General features: G+C 41.7%; 1 protein-coding gene across 2 annotated transcripts in view; it reads left to right on the forward strand.

The window, feature by feature from the left end:
* MTUS2 (microtubule associated scaffold protein 2) overlaps positions 1-23,438 on the forward strand; it is a 329,331-nt gene that overhangs the window by 248,370 nt on the left and 57,523 nt on the right. For both annotated transcript variants that reach the window (XM_087894733.1, XM_034410840.3), the window contains 2 exons: positions 1,169-1,267; positions 16,570-16,781. In XM_087894733.1, coding sequence (XP_087750859.1) covers positions 1,169-1,267; positions 16,570-16,781 — 311 coding nt within the window. The remainder of the gene's footprint in view (positions 1-1,168; positions 1,268-16,569; positions 16,782-23,438) is intronic.

Here is a 23,438-nt window from a genome sequence, read left to right on the forward strand (position 1 = left end):
TGCTCAGCAATAGCCTTCATCCTTTTGTATATTTATACAAAGTCAGCTTATTGCCCCCACAACTGGGTCCTCAATTTACCTACCTTAGAAAGGATGGAAGGCTGAGTCAACCTTGAGCCTTGGCGAGATTCGAACCTGCAGTAATTGCAGGCAGCTGGTCTTAATAACTAGCTTAATAACAGGGTGCCTTAGACCACTGTACTACCAAGGCTCTTTTCTTACAATAGTAAGCCACATATCTCCTGTTCCTTGTTTTCAAACAAAATAACTCTGGGGTGGGTTGTATTAAAAGAGAAGGACTGGCCCAAAGTCATCCTTAGTCATGGCTGAGAATGGACTAGACCCGAGTCTCCCCTGGTGCCAGTCTAGTGTCTGATTTACTACACCAGTGAGATTCTAAACATAAATCTTACTCGGTTTCTTCAAAAGCATCTGTGTTTTATTCAAATTGTGGTTTAATAATTTATAATGCCAGCAATGCTTTATAGGGCAGTATATGTTATCAAACTATTTTTCTTTCATTCTCAATCCCTAAATAGTAAAGAAACTTGTATTTTTGTGAGTAGCAAATTGATTTCAGACACATAAGGGAAATCTGGCCTGTGATCTAATTAATCTATAATGGTGGTTCACAAACCAACCTTCCTAAAGTCTTCTGTGTATTTTGACTCGTACTCTTTCTTTCTCCTAATGTTCAAAAGAGGTTCTTGAAATAAGCTTTATTCAGTGACTTAGCAATAAGAAAGGAAGCTACATTTATTCTGTCCAGGGGAAATCTCCATTAACTGATGTAGCAACTGAGGGAGTGACGCTAGGATATATATATATATATATACCTATATACATACATATATATATATATATATATATATATATATATATATATATATATATATATATATATATATATATATATATATACACACACACACACACACACACACACACACACACACACACACACATACATATACATATACATATACATATATATATGATATATCTAAAGATAGAATCTTCTTCACCCACTTAATGAACTTACCTATGGAATATGAAGTCAAATATGCTTGGGCAGGGGGTTGGACTAGAAGTCTGCCAAGGTCCGTTCCTATTCTGTTATTCTTGTATGGTTCATTTTCAATCATATACATATATCTTTTTCTTACAGGGCCAAAAAAAGAAGGACAGAAAGATCAGGAAAGCAGCAGGCCTATCATCTCATCCCCCAAGAGGCTGATAGTGGCAGCCACCAAGCTCCATTCACCAGGTATTTGTAATCTGGGAACACTTATTTTTTTAAAAAGGTTTTAAATGTGGCTAATGATTAAAGTATGGCTTTCTGGAATAACGTCTAGATCAGGGGTCAGCAACCTGCGGCTCTGGAGCCGCATGTGACTCTTTCACCCCTCTGCTACGGCTCCCTGTCACTCAAAATATGCATCACAACCACCAATGTGCGACACCCACCAACACGCAATTTATTGATCTTTTCAACCCCCAGTAGGTCAACCATGAATAAATCCAAGAAAAAAAAAAGTTCAGAAGAAAACAGAACATTTAATTCAACTACATATGCTAGTTTTGTGGCCGCACAAGAAATAGTCAGGCACAGGAAGGGTTTTGTGGCTCCCGATGTTTTCTTTTCTGTGGGAAGCTGGTCCAAATGGCTCTTTGAGTGTTTAAGGTTGCAGGCCCCTGGTCTAGATCAATGGAAATCTGTACAAGGCTGAACAAGAGTTCAGTTTTTAAATGGTTAAAGCAGCTACGTCTTTTTCCATTGTGTGACCATTTCAAAAGCTACTTGCAGCATTCGTTACAAAGCTTCTTAGTTATACATTTATTCTGACTGATTAGGGGAAATGAGGGAGAAGAAAGCAAAAAGTGTTATTTATTTGTTAGGTTGCCCTGCATGAACACAAACTCTATAAACATTAAATCTCAGACCGTCAAGCATCAGTAAGCAAGTTTATTATATGAGCAGACAAAGCAAATTGTATCAGATTACCTCTGGATGGAACAAACAATGTATTTTTTTCTATAAATGAGGACCTTGTTAAAAATATGGAATTTATTTAATTTGTCAAGAAATGCTATCATGTTATGCATAGTGTACAAACATTTCTAGCCGTGGTTATTTTTTTAACATACTATGTTATCAAGTAGAAGGCATCATATTTCCTATGGGTAGTAAAAGAAGAAAAATAAATCCTGAATTGTTGGCTCATGTACAAACCTGTGTTCTGCTTTTCCTTTAGTCCTCTGTCAGCAGTCCCTGCATTTAACTGCAGTATTGTTTTCTATATCAGTCTACATAATTAAAATGCCACAGGTGGAGACAAGTGGTTGATAACTGTGAACAATAAATGAGAAGGTCAGATGAATACAATGCATGTGTACTTAAAACTACAGTACTGATTTGGCTGACTAGTAAGAGTTCTCAATAAAAACATTTTAATGAGATAAAATTATTCTTCAATTAGTGAGATAATTGGAGGTTTAAATATTTAACATTTAAACATTTCCACAAATAAACTTGTAAATAAAAACAGCGTGGAAAGGCATTTCCAAATTGTTTCTCCTCCTTTCCCATATAATGAAAATTTGTACGATTAATAGCAATAGCATTTAGATTTATATACCGGTTCACAGTGCTTTACAGCCCTCTCTAAACGGTTTACAGGTTCAGCTACATTATTCTAATTGTGAAACTACTTAATTTAATACAGAATATCATGACAATGTTCAATAGTATAAATACAGTTTTTGCATTCTATTCTTTTATCTTCAGCAAGAGATTCCTTAAGTCTTTCTTGCTTTCAACCATCAAAGTATGTCATTAACGTATCTGAGTTTAATCAATGTGTCTTCCAACAATTTTAATTCCAATTTCTATTCCCACATTTATCATATATTCTGCATATAAATAAATCCAGTGACAATTTATAACCTTGGTGTATTCCTTTCCCAGTTATGAACCATTTAGGTGGTCAAATTTCATTCTAATTGTGGTTTTCTGGTCACTATACACCATTTTCTTGGATTTCATATATCCAGGTTTTTACAGGGTATTCATGTTTGATATGGAATATCCAGTCACCACTGTTTATAATATATAAAGAAGAAGTAGGTATATTTTTAAAACCACCTTGCTTTCAATTATCCATTGGATACTAGCAATGTTATAGGTACCCAGCGTTTTCTGAATCCCAATTTTATATTTGGCAATTTTACCAAATATACTTCCATGTATTGTTGAACTCTAGATTGCAGAATTTTAAGCATTACCTTATGTGCCTGTAAATTAAGTAAGATAAGTGGTTTATATGCAAATATACACATAGAATGTAAGTGGAGACAATACTAGTAGCATATGTCTGCCAGGAATCATATCCACTGTTTCGGATGAGGTCTTCACTTGCATACTAAGGTACTTAAATTTAACTAGTAGGAAATCTCAACCATTCCCTCTTCTGAACACTACATCTAATCATCTTGGTCATCTTCCTAGGCTTTCCATGATATTATTTTTTATTCTTAGTACCACCGTCCTGTTAAAAGCATGTACCTTTGTTACAATAGTTTTAAATGACAGGTTGAATTGAGTGCAGCTGATCTCCCAAATGATCTTGAAAGTCATTTTGAAGGTTTAATGTTGCTTCTCAGCATGACCTGGGCTACTTTTGGGGAAACTCTCAGAGAGCCAAAAGAAATGAACCAAATCTGAATATATTCTATACTGAACTATGGACTGTCACTAAATATATAATTGTAGCAAGAATTTATTGTTTGAGTGGAGTGTCATTATATTTCAAAATGCCAGAGATGAAACTCTCTAAATTGCTGGTCTATTTTTTAAAAAATTATGACAGCAAAAGAGGAGAGACAGCTGTATTGCATAATAGCAGGACAATACATGCCAGCATTTTAAAGCAGATGCGCATTTTCTGTAGAGCTGTTTAGAAAATGTTGCTGGAATGCACACTTTAAAAATAATCCTAACATTTCTTTTTAAAGCCAAAAAACCCTTCAGCTTGGATTGGACAATTTCTATTGACAATTCCTATTTCAAGGAAAATGTTGCCGCTCAAAACTGATATATTGATTTGGATGCAAAGTATTACAAAATTTATCACTACACACAAATACAAATATATTACACACACTAGCAATAAAAGTCTGGGTCTGATAGGAGACATTCTATAGACACTTGAGAAACAGATGGTTTTCAGTTTATCAATCTTACTTAATCAACTAAAAGCACATTACATTTTGTTATACCCATTTCTCAATTGGCAAACTATGAACAAGGCTGCTATGGACTACCTATGGGCTGAAGTGAGTCAGTATCCATCAAACAGTATGTATATTAGGATGGAAATCAAAATATTATGGCACTGTGGCAGGGATGAAATGCTACCGGTTCGGACTGGTTTGACCAAACAGGTAGCAATGGTGCCGGGTGGTTCGGAGAACTGGTAGCGACGGTAGCACGAGGCTCCGCCCACCCACCCAGTCATCGTTACTTACCAGGAAGTAATCTGTTTTTTACCCTCTGTGCATGCAGGAGAGACCTTGGTGGTCTTCTAATCCAATCTCCTGCTCAAGCAGGAGACCCTATACCATTCTGGACAAATGGCTGTCCAGTCTCTTCTTGAAAACATCCAATGATGGAGAACCAACAACTTCCAGAGATAAGTCGTTCCACGGATTAACTGTTTTCATTGTCAGGAATTTCTTCTTAGTTCTAGCTGATCTCTCTTTAAAGATCTTCCACCTGTTATTTCTTATCCTGCCCTCAGGTGCTTTGGAGAATAGGTGACTCCACTCTTCTCTGTGACAGACCCTCAAGTACTAGAAGACTAGAAGACTATCATCCTTAGCCTTTCTCATTGTTAGATTAAGCATAACCTATGCTTAATCTCTATTGTTCATTGTATGGTACATTCAGCCCTGCCTCTGTTACCAAATATCACAATGTCACAGGATTCTTGAATATTTTTAAGAAACTTCTGTGTACTAAAAGCACATTTCTCCAATCTTTCATGACTGAAAAAAAAAAATAAGGCATTTCCACAAAATCCCTGTTTAATGTCTGTCTTTGATGATTCCAAATGCACTCCCAATACAGGAGTGGCATCTTGGAGGTGCTTAATGAATTAGACAGACCACCACCTCATCCCCATGCATACTTGGTCCCTTCCTCCCATCTTGATTAATTTAATTTTAACTGAATTTTAAAGGTAAAGTTTTTACTTATTATTTTATCACATAGTTATTTTAAATACATTTTATATTGTATTTTAATTATATGACTGTAAGCTGCCTAGAGTCACCATGGTGAGATGGACAGCATAGAAGTTCAATTATGAATGAATGAATGAATGAATGAATGAATGAATGAATGAATGAATGAATGAAAATAATATCTGGACAGGAGAAATGTTTGAGGTGCTATCAGCGAAGTTTTAGAAATCAAGCACAAGAGACATTCGGCTATTATCAATACAGATGTCATCTCAAGGCCACCCTCATAATATGAGGGGAGGAGAAGGAGGAGGATATTATACCTACAGATACTTTTTTAAAAAAATTTTTTAAATAATTCATTATAATTGATAATTGGGTAAGTAACCAGTATTAGCCTAACTATTGGAATGAGATGGAGAATGATTTGGAAAGGATGGTGAAAGAGGAGACTGGCACCCTGTGCCAAACACATAGAAAAATACTATTAAAATATAAACGCTGTATCATTTTCCCCATCTGCCCATCGTAAAATGTCCAGGAAATCTTTGTTCTGACTGCCTGATATTTGGAGCTTCTAACCTGCTTCCAGCAAAAATGTGTCTGTCTATGCTTGAATGGTCTTATCTCCTAACATCCATGTGGGGTATAATTTAAAGCATTTCTAAAGCAATTATCATGCCCATGCCCTAAATAATATCCTTCCTCATAACTTCACCACTGCATAAAAAAATTCAGAATCATTCTACGTGCATTGTATTTTGTAGATTCTCTGTATGAAGCAGAAAAGTGGTGAGACAATATGCATTTTGAGTTGTTCTGTTAGCGCTAGATGAATGGAGAAGCTCAAGATTATCCGCAAGGACAAAACTGACAAAACTTAAATTACAAGGACATTTGGAAAGACAATTTAAAGGCATTCAGTTCAAATATTGTGAGGCTGCAGGGATTTGGAAGACTTGGACAAAGTTTCAGGGAATTTTCTTTAATTAAATCTGAAACAATTTAGCTGCGGACTCCCCAAGGAAGGCACTTTGAAATAGACTCACTGACCTCATTATTGAATAGCTTTGAAGTTTCTTGGTTTCCTAGTGTTTAAAATACAAAGCAGATTTCATTATTTTTCTAAAAAATGGATGTTCTGCTTTATTATTTCTTTCTATCCATATCATCATAATGTTAACAATAGAAGATACTGCAAAAAAACTCAAACAGTTCTAATTGAATCCAAAGTATAGCAAAAGCAACAGAACTAATAACAAGGTTGTTTGTCTTCCACTTTTGCCAGAACACATTGTCAACCTCGCAGGGTAGTTCAGACAATAAGCAGGCCCAATTGAACTAATTCTACTTTACATTAACAAATTCTTGCAAGTCTGGAAGTACATTTCTCTCCTGCCACTTTTACTGCTCAAAAAGCTAGGGAAGTTGCCATCTGAAAATGTTTGCCAAATCCACATTCCTACTGCAGGCTAAACTGCCTCTTATCCAACCATTGCCCCAGCTATGGCTCTTCCTCCATCTCCCAAGGTCATTGCCACATACCATTACACATTAATAAGTGCTTATTAGTGCATAGGAAAATACAAGCTAGGAGTTTAACTTTTTAACTTATTAGTTATCAAGTTGTAGGTGATTCTGAATCACTCTCTCACATATCTCTGGGCCATTTGATATCGTAACAGATTTAATTATTTTTTTTATTAAAAGTCATTTCTATTAACAAAGAGAGCTAGTTTGTGATAGTGGTTAAAACAGCAGGCTAGAAAACTGGATACTACTTGCACCTTCCGGCATCAAGAGTGACCTTGAGCCAGTCTGTGTGTGTGTGTCTGTGTGTGTCCCTCCCTCCCTCCTTCCCTCCCTCCCTCCCTCTCCAGTAGGAAGAGGAAAATGGCAAATAGCTTCCAAAAACCTTGCAAAGAAAACTCAGTTGTTATGAGTCAACACTGCCTTGAAGGCATGCATTGTTGACAAAAGTTGGGTGTTTTAGACAAGAATAAAATACTATTTTGCATTGGTTTTCAAATGCTTGTGACAGAAGCAAAAATAGTATTCAGGCATTCTTGCCTGAATAAGTAGAGAGAGAAGTGAAGATGTGCACACCAGCTTTGTCCTTGTAATTCCAGGCACTTTTACTCTTTCTTCACTGGATAAACCCAGAGTCCTGTATAAGTGGCATCCAAAACTCTTCATCACAGAAAGATGACCCGTATTTTTCGGACTATAAGATACACTCCCCCCCCCAAAAAATGGGTGGAAATGTTGGTGCATTTTATAGACCGAATATGGCCCTGTTTTTGGCCTCCCAAACCCGTTCCCCCCCCCCCCGCATGTCCGGTTTTCACCAGAAACAAACCCATTTTTCACAAAAACGGGATGCACAGAGAGTTTGGGAGGCCTGCAGAGTGCTCCTGGGGGCTGGGGAGGCCAAAAATGGGACATGTGGGGGGTTCGGGAGGCCAAAAGGAGGCCCATTCTTCGCAAAAGCAGGACGCGCAGAGGGTTTGGGAGGCCTGCAGAGTGCTCCTGGGGGCCGGGGAGGCCAAAAACTGGATGCATGGAGGCTAAAAACTATTTTTTTTTCTTATTTTCCTCTTCGAAATCTAGGTGCATTTTATATTCCGGTGCGACTTATAGTCCAAAAAATACAGTAGCTGCAACCAAAAACAATGCACAAAAATTGTGAGTAGAGTTTGTGCATTGCAAATACTAAAAGTAAAACTGGAGTGCTTCTTCTTTCCAGCCTCTTACAGGTCTAGCAATACATGAATTTTGGTTTTTATTAAGAACCAGTTTATGTTATGCACTCACTGAACAGTACATGGCTAGAGCAACGTATCTATCATTTTCCCCAAATTGTTCAAAACAACCATACTTTTCAAAGTGTTGTCCTACAACAAAATCCTATTTTCATAAATCTTGGTTCCCAAATCACCAACATCCTATAATACACTTCATACTACTTTTAGCCAACTTTTCGTCTAGTGTAAATATCAATTTCAGAAAATGTCATTGGACAGAATTTCCAGGCTTTCCGAATGTTTTCTCATCTTCCCTTTCTAGATAAATTCACCATAAGTGCTATTTTGGCACCTGCAGTTCATCAAAAGCCCATGGAAAGTCACTGAGTCCCATGAAACTGTCTTTGAACACTGATATCACCTCTAGAAAACATCTGTGAGCACTTCAGATTATTGTGAGGAGGAGAAAATAGCCACAGAATCTTTGATGTGGCCACCAGCATTCAGTTCCACAATAACGATATTTTAGGCCTGTTAGGACTCAGGCTGCCTATTATGACTTGTATATATAACTTTAAAAAAAAAATAAAACTAAAGTAGCTTGCTGTGTTAGTAGAAACAAAGCCAGTGAATTCCTTGAAATGTGAAACTCTGTGATATAATTTTATTACTGACAGCGGTGTGTAACATAAACTCATTTATTTGCAACCTCAGTGCTCTTCTGCATCACTGTAATATTTGGAAAAATGAAAGTACAGATTCTTTCTGGAACAGATACATTCTCCCCCCCCCAATCTCTCTCTTTCCTCCCCCTCCCCCTTTTCTTTTCAGGTAAATGTAACTGCATGCCTAGGCAATTACTCTTCTGCTATGATGGTCAGGTTTTTTTCAGACAGTTGTTCACTCCTCTCTGCATGCAGAGGAAAATATGGAATGTGTTTGTTAGTCTCACCGCCACCTCCCCCACATTCCCAGTGGCTTGTGGCTCATGCCCCTCACACCTTGAAAATTAATTTCTTTCCTAAGGAGCTTTTGTAATTATGGAAGGTCCCTATGTAATTTAGAACACAGCTAGGTAACGTTTTTTGAGCCAGTGAGCACCTGGGAAATTTTGAGAACCTGCTGTGGACATTCCCACAAAATGGCTGCAATGAATAAGATTTACTCATTCATCAAGGCCAAAAGCAAAACACTCATTTAACTGAAAACAAGATGTTAAGATGGTGTTCTGCCCCAGCTCCGGATTCACGAGGATATTGACACGCACAAACGGTCCTTATCAAATTTATTAAGTAGCAAGAATAAACCAACATCAGGCAAAGGTTGGCAACCAGAAAGCAAGATACGATAAGACTTTTCCAAAAATGCTGTGAGGATAATTACAAGTTGTTTCCAGCAAGAAACTTACTAACGGCGTGTGACTTAAATATGCTAAGGGAGTGGCCAATTATCCTCAAGCCTTACTCTCGAGGAGACCTCCTCCTCCTGAGTAGCCACTCCTGCCTTTTGGCAGCCCTGCGTGCTCGAGCATTGAGAAGAGGCTCCTCCACTTTGTTCTCTCCACTTGAAGGAGCCTCCGGAGGTTCTGAAGGCCCTGGCTGAGTCTCTGCCTCTGGCACCACATCCTCTTCAGCCTCCTCGCTGTCCGACGCGAGCGCCGGCTGCGCAGGTTGCTGGCGCGACACCACACCAGCCTCCTCGTCATCAGGATCAGCCACGATCCGCGCAGGCCGCTGGTGGGCCACAACAGATGGGTTCTTTGCTCTACTTCATTTCTCTCCCAGATGATCTCTACCATTGAAGCTTCCCTTGTCTTTTTTCAGGCTAGATAGATGGACATTCAAATTTTTATTTTCTAAGGATACCCATACGTGGCCAAGAAACCTTTTTAAAGAAGAAATAATGCTGCTTTGCCTTCCAACCTGTTGACTGCAATTTCATTTCTTTTACAGGTAGTCTTCGACTTACGACCCCAATTGAGCGTAACATTTCTGTTGTTAAGTAGGACATTTGTTCAGTGAGTTTTGCCCCATTTTATGGCCTTTCTTGCCACAGTTGTTAAGTGAATCACTGCAGCCCGGTTGTTAAGTGAATCTGGCTTCCCCACTGACTTTGCTTGTCGGAAGGTCACAAAGGGTGATCACATGACCCCAGGTCATAGCAACGGTTGTAAGTATGAACCAGTTGCCAAGCATCTGAATTTTGATCACACTATCATGGAAATGCTGCAACGGTCATAATTGTGAAAAATGGTCATAAGACACTTTTTTCAGTGCCATTGTAACTTTGAATGGTCACTGAACAAACTGTTGTAAGTCAGGGTAGGGGAAATCTAAAAGTTTGCAATTAATATCAGGGGGCTTAGACATTTGCAAGAAATATTGGTAATGGCAATTTTTAGATGTACAAATACGAATCAACTTCACTTTCCTTTTATGAACTAGATATCACTAATCATCAGGGGGCGGAGGGAAATACCATCTGCATGGTGGCTGGGAGGGGCAGATATGGCGGGAGCAGGGGGCCACATCATGTGTTGGGGACGCGCACTCGCTGTCTGAGAGCAATTGCGCGCCCCGGCCCCCAAGGCTCCCCTCGGATACTAGGTGGCTTGGATACTCAGGACCTGGGCCTGCGATTGATGCTGTGCAACGCTAGGTCTGTGGTAAATAAGGCCCCCCTCATTCACGATCTTATCCAGGAGGGGGGAGCGGACCTGGCAGGTATTACGGAGACCTGGTTGGGACCAGAGGGAGGTGTCCCTCTGGTCGAGATGTGCCCACCAGGTTTCAGAGCATACCATCAACCGAGAGCCCAGGGGAGGGGCGGGGGGGTGGCGGTTATTATTAAAGAAGGTCTTGGTTCGAGGGAGACCACTGTGCCTCAGATTGTCGGATGTGAGTCCCTCTTCGTGAGATGGGGTCATGGGGTTCAGATGGGCTTGCTGCTTGCGTACCTGGCTCCCTGCCGCGTGGCAGCAGCCCTGCCTGAGCTACTCGACGTGATAGCCGCGGTGGCAGTTGATACACCCAGGCTTATGGTCATGGGTGATTTCAACTTGCCATCCGTTGGTGAAACGTCTGGGATGGCTCGGGAGTTCATGGCTTCCATGACGGCCATGGACCTGACCCAGTTAGTTCATGGCCCCACTCACGGGGGGGGACACACTCTAGACTTGATTTTTGTCTCTGGCCAGTGGTTGAGTGATCTTGTTATAGGGGATATAGATATGGAACCCTTGTCATGGTCAGATCACTCACTCCTTCGTCTGGACCTTCGTACCGCTACACCCCGCCGCAGGGAGGCGGACCCAATTAGATGGGTCCGCCCCAGGCGCCTGATGGATCCTGATAGGTTCCAGACGGAGCTTGGGCCAATTCCTGATGATCTGGCACACAACTCGGCCGAGGACCTAGTAGCTGCCTGGGACCGGGCGGCTGGTGGGGCCTTGGATCGAGTCGTGCCTTTGCGACCTCTGACCCGGTGTTGATCCCTCGTGGCTCCTTGGTTCACCGAGGAACTGAGGGAGATGAAACGCCGGAAAAGACGCCTAGAGAGCGGTTGGAGGGCCAGTCGCGCTGAATCTGACCGAACACTGGTAAGGTCGCATATTAAGACCTACCTAGTGGCGATAAAGACGGCAAAGTTTAATTACTTTTCCGCCTCTATTGCGTCATCAGGGAATCGTCCGGCCTCCCTGTTCAGGGTAACCCGCTCCCTGCTCCATCTGGGAGCGCGGGAGGATCCCTTGGAAGGCAGGGCGGAGGATTTCGGACAATACCTGCATGACAAAATCGCTCAGATCCGGGGGGACTTGGACTCTGACTGGGTAGATCAGGGCAGGGTGACGAGGAATAGTCTTGAGAATGTTATCTGGGAGGAGTTTGATGCTGTGACTCCCGATGATGTGGACAGGATCTTGGGGAGACTTAGTGCGGCCACATGTTTACTGGACCCGTGTCCCTCCTGGTTGGTACTGGCCTCCCGGGAGGTTACACGAGGCTGGCTCCAGGGTGTTATCAACGCTTCGTTGAGTGAGGGTTACTTCCCCGCGGCCTTGAAGGAGGCGGTGGTGAGGCCTCTCCTCAAGAAGCCGTCCCTGGATCCAGCAATATTGGCCAACTACCGTCCTGTCTCCAACCTTTGCTTCCTGGCGAAGGTTGTTGAGAGTGTGGTCGCGCGACAGTTCCCGCAATTCCTGGAGGAAACATCCTATCTGGATCCGTTCCAGTCTGGTTTCAGGCCTGGGCACAGCACGGAAACGGCATTGGTCGCGTTGGTTGATGATCTCTGGAGGGCTCGGGACAGGGGTTGCTCCTCTGTTCTGGTCCTGTTAGACCTCTCAGCGGCTTTTGATACCATCGACCATGGTATCATGCTGCACCGGTTGGAAGAGTTGGGGATGGGGGGCACCGTGTTACGGTGGTTCTCCTCCTTTCTCTCCGACCGGTCGCAGTTCGTGTTGGCAGGGGGGCAGAGGTCGACCTCGAGGCCTCTTATATGTGGAGTGCCTCAGGGGTCGGTCCTCTCGCCCCTCCTGTTCAACATTTATGTGAAGCCGCTGGGCGAGATCATCCGTGGCTTTGGGGTGAGATACCATCAGTACGCTGATGATACTCAGCTGTACATTTCCACCCCAGGCCATCCCAACGATGCCCTTGAAGTGATGTCCCAGTGCCTGGAGGCTGTACGGATCTGGATGGGGAGGAACAGGCTCAGGCTCAACCCTTCCAAGACTGAGTGGCTGTGGTTCCCGGCATCCCGATATAGTCAGTTGACTCCATCACTGACTATTGGGGGCGAGTCTTTGGCCCCCACAGAGAGGGCTCGCAATCTGGGAGTCCTCCTGGATACGCAGCTGTCCTTGGAGGAACATCTGACGGCTGTAACCAGGGGGACCTTTTATCAGGTTCGTCTGATCCGCCAGTTGCGGCCCTTTCTTGATCGGGATTCCTTGTGCACAGTCACTCATGCCCTCGTGACCTCTCGCCTTGATTACTGCAATGCTCTCTACATGGGGCTCCCCTTGAGGAGCACCCGGAGGCTCCAACTGGTCCAGAACGCAGCAGCGCGGGTAGTGACGGGAGCAGCGTGGCGCTCCCATGTAACACCGCTCCTGCGTGAACTGCACTGGCTCCCGGTGGTCTTCCGGGTGCGCTTCAAGGTGTTGGTTATCACCTTTAAAGCGCTCCATGGCATAGGGCCTAGCTATCTTCGAGACCGCCTACTGCCACCGACGACCTCCCACCGACCCGTGCGCTCCCACAGAGAGGGCCTCCTCGGGGTGCCATCAGCCAAACAATGCAGGCTGGTGACCCCCAGGGGGAGGGCCTTCTCTGTGGGGGCACCTACCCTCTGGAATCAGTTGCCCCCTGAGATAAGGAGAATCCATGACCTCAGTGCCTTCCGCCGTGCCCTTAAAACTTTCTTTTTTCAACAAGCCGGGCTGGCTTAATTTCTTTTTAAGGGTTTTATTAATTGTTCTGTTTTGCTTATCGTTTTTAATTAATGGGGCCAAATCTATATATATTTTTAAATGTGTTTTAATATTTGTATCTGGTGTTTTTATCTGGCTGTTCACCGCCCTGAGTCCTCAGGGAGAAGGGCGGTATACAAATTCAAAAATAAATAAATAAATAAATAAAATCAAACTGTTCTGATGATTAACAAGGCAGTAAAATGATTATTGTATTACTGTTTTACACAAAGCCTTTCCGGAAGATGCTGCAGAATAAGGAGTTATGTGGCATTTATCTGAATCCACTCTGCATGGTTTCATGCAAATAGCTAATTGTACAGAGATAAGCTGGGTGCTGTGATTTTCCAGCATATGGGAAAGTCTTTAAAGCAGCCTTTGATTTTTCTGGAAGAAAGGCCAATTCTAAACCCCTGCATCAGCACCGGCACTAATATTTATATTCTTGATATGACAGATAAACACATTTTTTAAAACGCCTGTATCCAAGTCTTCTATTGATTCCTTTCTGTGTTTACCCCTAATCTCTTTATTTCTGGTGTTCAGAAATGAGTTCCCTGACTTAGGTAATCATACCAGCACCATCTGCACACAAGAAGAAAGCTTGAACAGATTGGGGAAAACATCACGATTTAGCAAAGTAAAGATAGAAAGATATTTAAAGAAAAAAGCCTAAACTGAAACTGTGAAGCAGATAAATTAGGACTGAGCATGCTCAGTGGTAAATGGAACACGGACTGACAGCGGGCGGGTGGGGGAGGGGGGAGGGGAGGGAGGAGGGAAGTGGGAAGGAATGGAGAAATCCACACTGCAACAACACTGAATTCTGGTTAAACTTTATTTTTAGGAATGCTAAATTCACAGTGAACCAACCACCAGCTTAAAAAACAGGGCTCATGTGGTGAAGGAACCTAGAAGGTTCCCTGATTAGCAAGGCGTGTGAAATGAATCAGTATAAACAAAACTAAACATACTGTAGGTGTTCCGTTAAGATTTTCACTCAAATAGCTGCACTGCACTTTGATCAAATACATTTCAATCATATATTTGTATGTATATCTTTGCCTAATTCTCAGTTATCAGTGTCACCTGGTATTGATGGAGAAGAAGAAAAAAAATATTATTATTATTTTTTGCAATGCAAACTGTGTATCTAAAATATAAGGTTTCCACTGAATAAGAAGAGAGTCTAAAAGTCAGCAGCATGGCCCAAGAGGTTGCAAAGAAGCTTTTAACCTAGATGTCTATTAAGATTCTCAGTCATTCAGGTATTGTGGTCCCAACTGGACTTTCTTTGATTTTGCTTGAAGACATTTCGCTTCTCATCCAAGAAGTTCTGACTGAATGGTGGTGCTGATGGGGGAATGTGATGCTTTCTTCTGTTCCACTCCCCCATCATTACTCCATTCCCACTAAATCCTTCCATTTCCCCCTTCCCACCATTCAGTTAGAACTGAAGAACCTTCTTGGATGAGAAGTGAAATGACTTCAAAAGAAAGAAAAAAAAACAAAGAAAGTCCAGTTGCCTTTTTTTTAAAAAAGAAAAAAAAAAGCACCTTCGGGACTTCTACTGTAGAGTTTTGCATGCGTGTTCTTGCAGAAGGTTGGTACAAGAGTGATGGAAAAGATTGAAAACTACACTTGAATCCTAGAAGCTTGCAAGACAATGATGATCAGCTATCTAAATGTTTGCCTTATTGGTGTTGTGGCTCGCCAGCAGCCAGCAGAGCTGGCAGCAGAGTAGGACAGTGAGGAGGTTGGGGAGGAACTTGGGCCAGTCCTGGAGGCTGAGGAAAGCTCGGACCAGGGCTCTGCATCGGAGGCAGAGAGGGAGCTAGACAGCAGCAAGGCAGAGGAACAGCTGGAGCCCGATCCCAATGTGTGCATTTGCAGAGCTGCCAGAAGACAAGAACAACTCAGAAAGCAGGGTCGACTCGGGAGTAAAGCCACACCTTGGAGGTGATTGACCCCTCCCATAGGAAATAAAAGAGGAGCGAACAGGGAGTGGGCTTTTGCAGAGAACAATTCATTCATTCTTTGACTCTGAGAGACTCTGTGCCAAGTTTTGCCTTGTACTGCGGTTGGAAACAAGTTATGTGGCAGCTTGCCAAACGAGATAAGGTGTGTTGAGAAATATTCCTTTGGAAAAACTGTTTAGACAAACCTTGCTGACTGTGAATGAACGTAATTCACAGTCGTGTAAATAAAAGAGGTTTTGCCGGGACCAATTCCTGCCTCCTGCTTGTTAAGGGAGCCTAGGTCAAAACAATTGGCTGCTACAGGTTGTCCTCAACTTATGACCACAGCTGAGCCGAAAATTTCTGTTGCTAACCGAGACAGTTGCTAAATGAGTTTTACCCCATTTTACGACCTTTCTGGCCACAGTTATTAAGTGAATCACTGCAGCTGTTAAGTTAGTAACACGGTTGTTAAGTGAAGCTGGCTTCCTCATTGACTTTGCTTGCCAGGAGGTCACAAAGGGTGGTCATATGACCCTGGGACATTGCAACCGTCATAAATGGGAATCAGTTGTCAAGCATCTGAATTTTGACCATGTGACCGTGGGGATTCTGCAATGGTCGTAAGTATGAAAAATGGTCATAAGTCATTTTTTTCAGTGCTGTTGTCACTTTGGATGGTCACTAAACAAACTGTTGTATGTCAAGGATTACCTGTAGTTTTGTCCCAGACTGTTGCTACTACAGCAGCTCTTTCTCTTTCTTGGCAATTTTTATGAGAGCAGCCTCAGAGACGGCCACCCATGCATGGGTAATAATAATTCCTTTTTTTTTAAAGTGCAAAACATTATCCACATAAAACTCTTTTTCACCGTGACATTTTTCTTGTTTATGAAAGAAAAATATCCGATAGAACAGCTTAATTATTGCACATTAAAGACATTGCAGATTTGCGGATGTTTAAATTATGTCTTTCAATAAAATTCATTATGTGAAAAGATGCTACCAGTCTCCTCTTAATTTGTGGCTGCCATAAAAGGCAAGTTTATCTTCAGTTCAGCCACCTCCTGACTGTGAATAGCTACCTTCTTACCTATAAAACAACATATTACGTGGATGTTATATGGATGTTTATTGCTTCTTGCAGGACATCCTAAACAAAAGTCTTCTGTTCCAAGGAATGGATTTTCTGCAAAGCCAGATTTGCAGACACGAGAGCCAGAACGGCAGTTCATTCAGCAAATGAAGGATAGGTGTGATGAACTCGTCAGAAAATTCAATTGTGTCCAAGAAGAACTCAAGAGAACCAGATGTGGCTTTGATGTCTTTGTTATAACAACACAGTTTTTCTTTCAGAAGGTGAGTAGCAACCAGTGGCTTCCCTACATTACCAACCAGCTTTTTGAGAAATCACAATTATTTTGTTATGGCAAAGGCAGAAGAATGTAATATTCATATGATTTGGTCTACATCAGTGGTTATTAGGAGAGATAAATGATATGGGGAATCAGTTTAGAACAGGGGTGTCAAACTCAAGGGCTGAGGGCCAGATCCAGCCCACGGGGTGCTTAGATCTGGCCCGCGGGGCTGCCCTGGAAGCAGCAAAGGACTGGCCCATGGTACCTCTGCCAGTGAAAACAGAGCTTAGGGGGATTGCCTGTGGCACTCCCAAGCTCTGTTTTCACTGGCAGAGGGTTGCAGGAGGCCGTCGCGGCCGAAAACGGAACTCAGGAGCCCATTTTCCCAGACAGAATGCTCGGGCCTCCACAGGCGCCCCTGACATGAGTGACATTGAGCTGGCCATATCCACGCTGGCCACGCACATCCTGGCCCCCCTGAGGTCAAACACAACCCTGATGCGGCCCTCAATGAAATCGAGTTTGACATTCCTGGTTTAGAAGGAACAATTTTGAATATGACAACAGGGCTTCTGTCATTAGTATTTAGACAATAGCATGTACATAATCCAGTGTATATTGGGTGCATACCCAAACTGTACAGATCTGAATAGAATTTCTCTGGAAAATAAAAAGACCATGACAGAAGTCCTCATCAGTGTCTTAATAGCTGTGTCTTTAATTTGTATTTCCATCAGTTGCTATCATTGAAGATAGGCACGTACTAGCTGCCAAACCTGCCTTGTCAGTGTGAAAATAATGTTAGTAGCAAAATATTCTATTAGTACATGGACATTCTAAATAATCCTGAACTTCATTTGTCTGGATACATACAATGTGTTTATTTGGTTAATGGGCACATTCTTCTCAATATTAGATAAATGGGCACTGTTGGGCATATTCTTCATTAATCTAACAGTGTATTTCAACCTTCTGATAAAAAAGCGAGTCACAGTTTAAAATAGTACTGAAAATACTATTTAATATTAGGTACAATAGAATTCATCCCAGAAGATTTGATTAGTTTTTTTTTTAATGAATTACTGAGGTGTATATGTGTGTGTGTTCTCTCTCTCTCTCCTTCCCTCCCTCCCTCCCTCCCTCCCTCCCTCCCTCTCTCTCTCTCTCTCTCTCTCTCTCTCTCTCTCACACACACACACACACACACACACACACACACACACACTGCTGGGAGAGAATGGAAATACAGAATTCCTGGGTGTGCTGGCCTTTGTGTTGAAGATGCCAGACATAACAATAAGCAGAATAATATGAATGATGACCTTTCTAAACATTATTACAATACACTCATTTTGAGCGGCAGGAAATATTTTAATAAGAAATATTTGAGAATCAGTGAAGAAAACATTGTGGCCCTGTTGTCAAGCAGCACAATTAAAGGTATTGGTGAAATCTATGTGTTAGATGTGATAATACTGACATCTATTGGCAATGGACTTAAAATTACATGGTAGATAAGCAAAGATTGGCTTCCTGGGATTAAGTGAGCCTTTAACTTTGTCCTTTTTTCTGACGTAAATTAGGCGATAATAATCTTCTTGGACATTAACTATACTATCTACATCTAAAGATTTGATAAGCATTTCTTCCATCTCTCTCTTTTTTTTTTTAAAGTTTTATTAACATAAACAAACATAAAACACAAATACATGTAAACACTTATACATTAACAAAGAGTCAATCGACTAACTTCTAGAAAACCTTCGCATCGGTGATTAATGTCCATTTAACCAATTTTCCTTAATCATACTATTTACAAATTCACTTGCTTATACCGTGATATATTCATTGAAGTTCAGCAGTATCTTTCTACAAACATATTAACCATTTATTTATACAATCCTACGGCTCATCTCATGTATCTATTTCTACAATTCTTGAGTTATGTTCTCCTAATGTCCTATGTTGTTGGCCCTATCCTTCTTTCTAACCATGTGTACCATTTTTGCCAAACTAAATAAAAGTCAGTGTTCTCTTTATCTTGGAGCTCTTTTGTGAGTCTATCCATCTCTGCGCATTCATTTATTTTTGTTATTATTTTTTCTTCTGTTGGTATTATCTCGGATTTCCAATTCTGAGCGTACACTATACGTGCCGCTGTCAATATGTGGATGGTAAGATATTTTATCTCCTTGGTACACTGTGCTGTAGTCATTCCAAATAGAAAGAGTTCTGGTTTCATTTCTACACTTTGCCTCGTTGTTTCTTCGATTATTCTCTTAATCTCTTGCCAGTAGCGTTGTGCCTTCCTGCAAGACCACCAGAGATGGTAATATGTCCCCATTTGTGTCTTGCACTTCCAACACATTGGTGATGTGTTTGGAAACATTTTAGCCAAACGTGCCGGAGGAAGGTGCCATCTATAAAATATCTTGTATAAATTTTCTTTGTATGGAATCGACAGTGTCATCTTATAATTTTCTGCCCATAGCTTGTCCCATCTATCCAACTCTATATTGTGACCTATATTTCTTGCCTAGCTTACCATGTTTTCTTTCACTGTTTCCTCCTCTAATTTATACCTTATTAAATATCCATAAATTTTAGATATAATCTTCTTGGACATTAACTATACTATCTACATCTAAAGATTTGATAAGCATTTCTTCCATCTCTCATCCACGCCATTAATAAAACTGTAGAAGTCTAGAGGAGCCAGAACTGAATTTCCTGACATACCAATTTGTTGAGGAATCGTTTTCTAGCTTTGAATGTGATTTTCAAGCCAGTTATCCATATTCATTTAACTGATAAGTCATCTAGACCTCATTCTATTAAGCACACTATTAAGAATGCCAGGAGTATTTTGTCAGATACTTTAGTGAACTCAAGGCATAAAAGTTCTTCAGCTGTCAGACCAGGCCTGGCTATAAATCTTTACTCTTCCAGGAAAAATCATTTCCTCATTTAAGAACTATATAGTAGCAAAAATCCTGGATGGGTTGATTTATTATAGACAAGTAACAAGTCATATATATATCACATCTGTTTGCTATATGTATGGATGGATTTGTGTGTCTGTATACCATGTATATACACATGTGTGTATGTGTGTGTGTGTGCATGTACATGTGCTTGCATGTATGTACAGTTGTAGTGATTAAGGTCCAAGATAAGAAACAAGCAAATCCAGATTCTACTTCTCCTTTAGACACAGAAACTAGTTGAGTAAGATTCTTTCTCGAACTAGAGTGGGAACTGGAAAAAAAATGCCGTCTACCATACCACAGTGATCATTACAGTCCATAACTTTCAGTGAATACAGTCCATAGTCTTCATCATTCAGTGGATAAACTTGGGCTGATCCTAAACTTAAGCCTCTTTCTCTCCCCTTTTTGAATCAATTGATTATTGGCCTTTTTTTTTTCTTCAGCCTTCAGATTACAGTTTCATATTGTTTAGACCAGGGGTCTCCAACCTTGGCAACTTTAAGACTTGTGGACTTTAACTCCCAGAATTAAAGTCCACAAGTCTTAAAGTTGCCAAGGTTGGAGACCCCTGGTTTAGATAATGGTTCTGTCTGGTCTGGGAAGCCCTAGTTCTCATTTCACAGCTTCAAACATTACAACATTGCAATGATCTTTTAAGGAAGTTACAGTACCTGACCAAAACTGAAATAAAACAAGATTTAAAAAAGGTATCGTTGAGCTGGCAACATCTGAACTTAACAAATCCCCGTTGAATTCTGGTACTTACTGCAGGATTTACAAGATTGCTTCGTGCCCTGTTTTAGAATCTTTCCAACTATTGATGTCAAGACTGACTAGTCAGTAATTCCCTGGATCCTCCTTTTTTTCTCTTTTTGAAGATAAGATTAACATTTGCATTCCTCCTGCCCTTACCATTTCACTAGTTCTCCAGAATTTCTCAATGCCTTTACTAGCTTTGGTTGGTGTAGGGTACATTTGCTTGTTTCACTCTTCTGGATCCACTTTTAAAAATAATTCTTAGTTTAGTTTTAGTTATTCTTCAAAGTATCAGACAGCAGAACAAGAAATGATGGATGGAAACTAATCAAGGACAGAACCCAGCTAGTAACAAGGTGAAATTTCCTGACAGACCAATTCACCGGAAGAACAGCTTGCCTTCAGAAGTTGTGGGAATTCTTTCACTGGAGATTTTTAAGAAGAGACTGGGCAGCCACTTGTCTGAAATGGTATAGGTTCTCTTGCTTCATGGGGGTTTGGGCTAGAAGATCTTCCAATCTTCTTTATTCCATTATTCTTTTTCTATGTCTATATTGCAAGCTGCTCACAATCAACTGAGAGTCAAGCACGGTCCATGTTGATTAAATAAATAATATAAAAATTGTCAGGGTTCCAAGTAACACCCCCAACGAAAGAAGACTCCAAGGCTTGAAGTTCCTCAAAGTTCCATTTTATTAGAGATGGCATATTGGCACATCTGAGAAAACCCGAATCTGAAAGCTTCCAGGTTTTCCCCACCCAACAGAAAGTCCAAATCCCTGCCCAGCAACCACAAATCCATCAAATGGCCCAATCAAAATACCATTCCAACTGGAGAGGCCTCCCAGTTCCAACCCTCCAGGTGCAGGACAAGATGTCCTTGACTCTCTGAGAAAAGAATGTTATTATGACTATATATCACCCATGCTCCATTCAATCCCCCCCTCCCACAGTAGGAAATGTGGCAGGCCTGAAGGCCCAATGCAAAAGATGGCTTCCAGACCTAACAAAAATATTCAGAACAGCAATCAGCAATTTCCTTTAGTTTCCTAGGATGTAACTGATCTGTCCCAGGCTCTAAAAATAAGTATTGTGCTTCTGTCAGTCTCAAGCTTCAATACAGGCCTTTACATTTTGCTCATCACACTTACTTGATTGAACTCATATCTTCTTGCAGAAAAAGGTACAGCCAAAATAGGAGCGGAATTGCTCTGTCTTCATTGTTTGTTATCATTTTTTCCATCTTACTGGTTGACATAATTAGTATAGCCTGTTTCTTTTATTTTGAACATGTCTAAAAAGCATATTTTGATATTAATAACATTCTGTGCTTTGGTTGTCTTGACAAACATCTTGGCGATGTACTGACAATAATTAATTCTATTATGTCTTTCTTACTTGACATTGTGACTGTTTTAAATGGTTGCTTAGACCTGGTATTGAAAGTACAACATGTTCTGGATTAAGTTACCCTTATTTATCAGATGTACAGTATACAACCACCCATATCACAGGTGTAATTCTCCACAGGATACAATAAAATGTTTGCTCAAAAAGAGATGATTCACTATATGATGTTGCCCCTTGATTCCTAGGCAAGGAATACTCTAGCCCAATTTTGGCTGGAGGACCAGCTCTGCTCTTTCCTGGGAAAGTTGGAAGTGATTCATAGCTTAATTAGTGCTTGTTGCTACTACAGTAGCATCTTCCAAAAATATTTAGAGATTTCAAGTGATACAAAATGCAGCCAGACAAGGAATAATGGATGGAAACTGACCAAGGAGAGATTCAACCTAGAAATAAGGAGAAAATTTCTGTCAGTGAGATCAATCAACCAATGGAACAGCTTGCCTTTGGAAGTTATGGGAGCTTCATCACTGGAGGTTTTTAAGAAGAGATTGGACTGCCATTTGTCAGAGATGGTGTAGAGCAGTGATGGCTAACCTTTTTGCCATCGCGTGCTGGGGGCGGGGGGGTCGCACACGCATGTTCCCACACCCATAATTCTATGCGCCCAGCCCACGCACATGCACGCATGACCTCCCCCCCCCGCTCCCTCTGCTCCTGGCACGCAATGGCCTGGTAGGCCCATTTTTCTATCTCACCTGGCTCCAGAGCCTCTCTAGGAGTCTGGGGAGGGTGAAAATGGCCTCCCCCCCCCCCTCCGGAAGTTGGCAAATGGGCCATTTCTGGCCTCCGGAGGGCCTCTCGCGGGGGTGGGGAAGGCCGTTTTCATCACCCTCCCCAGACTCCTAGAGAGGCTCTGGAGCCAAGTAAGAGAGAAAAACAGGCCTTCCCCACCCCACCCCACCCCACCCCCAAAGCCCTCCGGAGGCAGGAAACAACCCGTTTCCCTACTTCTGGTAGGCCCAGAAGGCCCGAAAATCAGGTGGCTGGTGCGTGCATGCACACTGGAGCTGAACTCGCGTGCCCACTGATATGGCTATGCATGCCACCTGTGGCACGCATGCCATAGGTTTGCCATCACGGGTATAGAGTAGGGGTGGGTTCTACTTATCTTTACTACCAGTTCGCATTATGCACGTGCACACGCACTCGCTTCGCTCTTCTGTGCATGCGCAGATCTACTTTGATGATGTCTGGGTCAGTGGGCAGAGCCTCCCACCAGTTTTACTACCTGTTCTTGCAAACCGATCCAAACCGGGGACAACCCACCACCGGTATAGAGTCTCCTGCTTAGATGGGGGGACGGGGTTGGACTAGATGACCTATAGTACAAGGTCCCTTCCAACTCTGTTAATCTGTTAACCAGACTGGACAACCATTAGTCTGAAATGGTATAGGTTTCCTGCCTGAGCAGGGGGTTGGACTAGAAGACCTCCAAGGTCCTTTTCAAGTCTGTTATTCTATATTCTAAAATATAATGGTATATGCTTGTTTGAAATATGCAA

This window comes from Pantherophis guttatus, chromosome 5 (genome assembly GCF_059756535.1).
Source record: "Pantherophis guttatus breed Tessera chromosome 5, ASM5975653v1, whole genome shotgun sequence".
Taxonomy (NCBI): domain Eukaryota; kingdom Metazoa; phylum Chordata; class Lepidosauria; order Squamata; family Colubridae; genus Pantherophis; species Pantherophis guttatus.